Genomic DNA, 3,172 nt, shown 5'->3' with positions numbered 1-3,172 from the left:
AGAGGTTTTGTGCCTTTTTGAGGAAGATTTCAAATGGAAATCACCTCAAGGGGGCTTTTCCCTCTTCTAAATTTTAGTTAAAATAAATAAATAAATAAATGTTTTTCCTGGTATTACGTCCGAACTAGGACAAAGACTGCTTCTGAGCTTTGAACCGGCAATTTTCAGCATGGCTTTCCCGCGCGTTTTTCGTTTTGGTGGTTTGGGTGGTAACATATACCGTATGACAGTATACCATAAGTCATTCTATGGCTACTAATTTAAGATGACATCTTCATGCATCCTCAGGGTTTCGGGATATTCAAAGATTCTAAAGGTTTGGGGTAATCAATTATTTTTTTAAACATTTTTTTTTCTTTTCCCGCTGAGACCTCATACACAGTAGGAAGGAAGTGAACAGATAAAAACACTATTGGATGTTTTGGCAAACCGGTAATAAATTGATAATGTAGTTGACCTTTGTCAATCCGAATGTTTCGTTTTGCTTAATTTGCTCACAAGACAATCACTGAGCCCACAGGGCATTAAATATTAACCAAGAAAACAGACACTATTAATCTCAAACTGATACAATCCCGAACCAAGTGAACCGTAAATGATCGTAACTATAAATGTCAACTCCAAATATTAGCAACCATAAAGCACAAAATATGGGTGCGACATCAATGTCCATAAGGTCCGAGCACATCCGGCATCAGTTCAGGCACGGTCGCTGTCTACTGGAATTAGGAACACTGCTGTGTAACCGATCACTGACCTATTGTACTCGAGACCAATCATAATAACAAATAACTCCTTTAAAAACGTATTACTCCCTTTCGTGAACTGATCTTGTTTGCCTACACACATTCTTTGCTCACGCGTTGCCTAGGCGCGAATGAAGTCATGCGACCGAAGAATGCGCCCTACTGGCCCAGATGACGACTTGGACAGCACCAAGCAAGCGCGATAAATAAATTCGTTCGTTGACCTTCGAAGCCGCGCGTTGCAGCGCGCCGCGTATATTTCCACTTCCGAAACGATTGATCTTGGACTGAGTTTTGCTTTCGGCTGGATATTCGCTCTAGATTTTTTTATTATTATTATGTTCGTTCGGCGTCCAAAATCAGTCACTCGGGTGGTAGGTACATGATCCACTGCGTAATAGCAATGGCACCGTGATAGGTAAACGAGGTACGGTGGACAGAAACTGTGGTCTTCTCTTCGGTCGTTGCATCCGCTCTGGGACGACGACGCTGTTGCTCCAAAAGGACTTCAACTACCACACGCGGATATCCAGCATACGAGATCGAGATTCCGTTCTGTTCAAGGAAACGCGTGCGGTGGATAGTATTTTCGGTATATAAACTCATGTGAGATGTCATGACGCTGTCATTCGCTTAGGGTTTCAACTTGTGACACATCACGACTGGACTGTTTATTCAATGGCGTTCAAAGTAAGCATTTTTGTTCGGTTTTCAAGGCAATAGCAAATAATTAAACTTTCTTTTTGTTTACTTCCACAGTTCATCCCTCTGTTTGCCTTGTTGGCAGCTGTATCAGCTCAATACCATTCAGGATTCCACGCACAAACCCCCATATATCATCAGCAACCTCTGGCAAAAGGATTTGTTCAACCTGCCGTTGTGAAAACCGTTGCCCAACCTGCATATCTGAAGACTGTTGTGGCTCAACCAACGTACGTGAAGACAGTTGCCCAGCCGACCTATGTTAAAGCCGTTGCCCAGCCGACTTATGTGAAAACCGTTGCACAACCCACCTACGTTAAGCAAGTCGAAGAGTACGCTCCTCCTCACTACGAATTCTCCTACTCGGTGCATGATGAGCATACCGGAGATATCAAGAGCCAACATGAAACCCGCCATGAAGATAAGGTACAGGGACAGTACACCCTGCTTGATGCCGATGGCCATCACCGCGTTGTAGACTATACCGCCGATGACCACAACGGATTCAACGCCGTCGTACGCCGTGAGCCCATCGGTGTTAAGGTTGCCCAGCCGGTGACCAAAGTGCTCGCCCAGCCTGTGCACAAAGTTGTGGCTCAGCCAGCTTACTACTCCAGCCATTACTGAGAGAGAAATGAGAAAATTATCCGCCATTCGCTTAGTCATTCGCCGATCATCACATCCTCTAGGGTAGGTAGTTAAATTTTCGAAAATACATTTTGTTGATCAAGTTATCGATTGTTGTTTTTTATTGTAATTTTCTCGAAACTTATTATTTAATGAACATGCATTGAAGATCGTAATGGTCATCAATGAATCGCATCATGTGAGATTGATTGGAGAAGCGCATCCACATACATATGAACATTTCTCATTGTTATTGATTGTGCTCAACGCCGGTATAATGTGAGATAGAATCTACGAACGATCTTGTCACTAGGTGGTGCCTCAATGGTTACTAGCCAAATACTTAAGCCACCACATAATCTATTTGTTGGATCCAAGATTTTTTTTTATGTGTTTAACTCAACGAAAACATCAATAAAAGCAACTAAGATATAAATCCTATACCCCTTAAGCCTTAGGCCTGCAAAACAGGCATTAACGCAAAATTATCTTTATAAGTTCATTCCATCCCTCGGGGTGGCATGTGTTAAACCCGAGTTCGTTGCTCTATAATTTTGGTAGCTTCAATGTTATACGGAAGCAGTCACTGAATTACCGCGCGATTGTTTTTTTAGCAGTTGCGAACAACATAGGTCAACGTAGTTCACTGCTACTGACGCTAGGTCAACTAAGGTTATATTGCCCGTGTAGCAGCCGGCTTAGAATAGCACTACCTGTTCCGGGGATAAAAGTACACCAAATAGATAACCCCAATCCAAGGTGTCAGGCGACCCGTGCTGAGGGATGAATGGTTGAGGGGGTTTAAAATATGCTCGATCTTTAACGGAGACCGTAGCGTGGACCACCTCAATGGCGACGTTGCAAGTACCGAAGGTGGCGTGGTAACAGATTTAGGAGTATGTGCACAGGATGAAAGACTTCCGGCCCCTGACCTCCAAGAGATTGAGGAGGAGGTTGGCCGGTTGAAAAACAACAAAGCCTCCAGCGATCAACTACCATGCGAGCTTCTAGAATACGGTGGAGAAGCACTGGTGAGAGCACTACACTGGGTCAGATTTGGGAGGAGAAAGTATTACCGGAGGAATGGATGGAAAGTA

The 3,172-nt window shown here is 43.7% G+C and overlaps 1 protein-coding gene across 1 annotated transcript; it reads left to right on the top strand.

The window, feature by feature from the left end:
- Nucleotides 1-996: 996 nt before the first annotated feature.
- Nucleotides 997-2,182, top strand: LOC134286745 (cuticle protein 7-like). The gene is made up of 2 exons (XM_062848411.1): nucleotides 997-1,436; nucleotides 1,506-2,182. The coding sequence occupies exons 1-2, from the start codon at nucleotides 1,425-1,427 to the stop codon at nucleotides 2,073-2,075; spliced, it is 582 nt and encodes a 193-aa protein (XP_062704395.1). The 5' UTR covers nucleotides 997-1,424; the 3' UTR covers nucleotides 2,076-2,182.
- Nucleotides 2,183-3,172: the final 990 nt, after the last annotated feature.

The sequence above is a fragment of the Aedes albopictus genome, chromosome 2, assembly GCF_035046485.1.
Source record: "Aedes albopictus strain Foshan chromosome 2, AalbF5, whole genome shotgun sequence".
Lineage (NCBI taxonomy): Eukaryota > Metazoa > Arthropoda > Insecta > Diptera > Culicidae > Aedes > Aedes albopictus.
The sequence above is the reverse complement of the archived record's forward strand: the minus strand, read 5'-3'. Positions and strand labels throughout refer to the sequence as shown.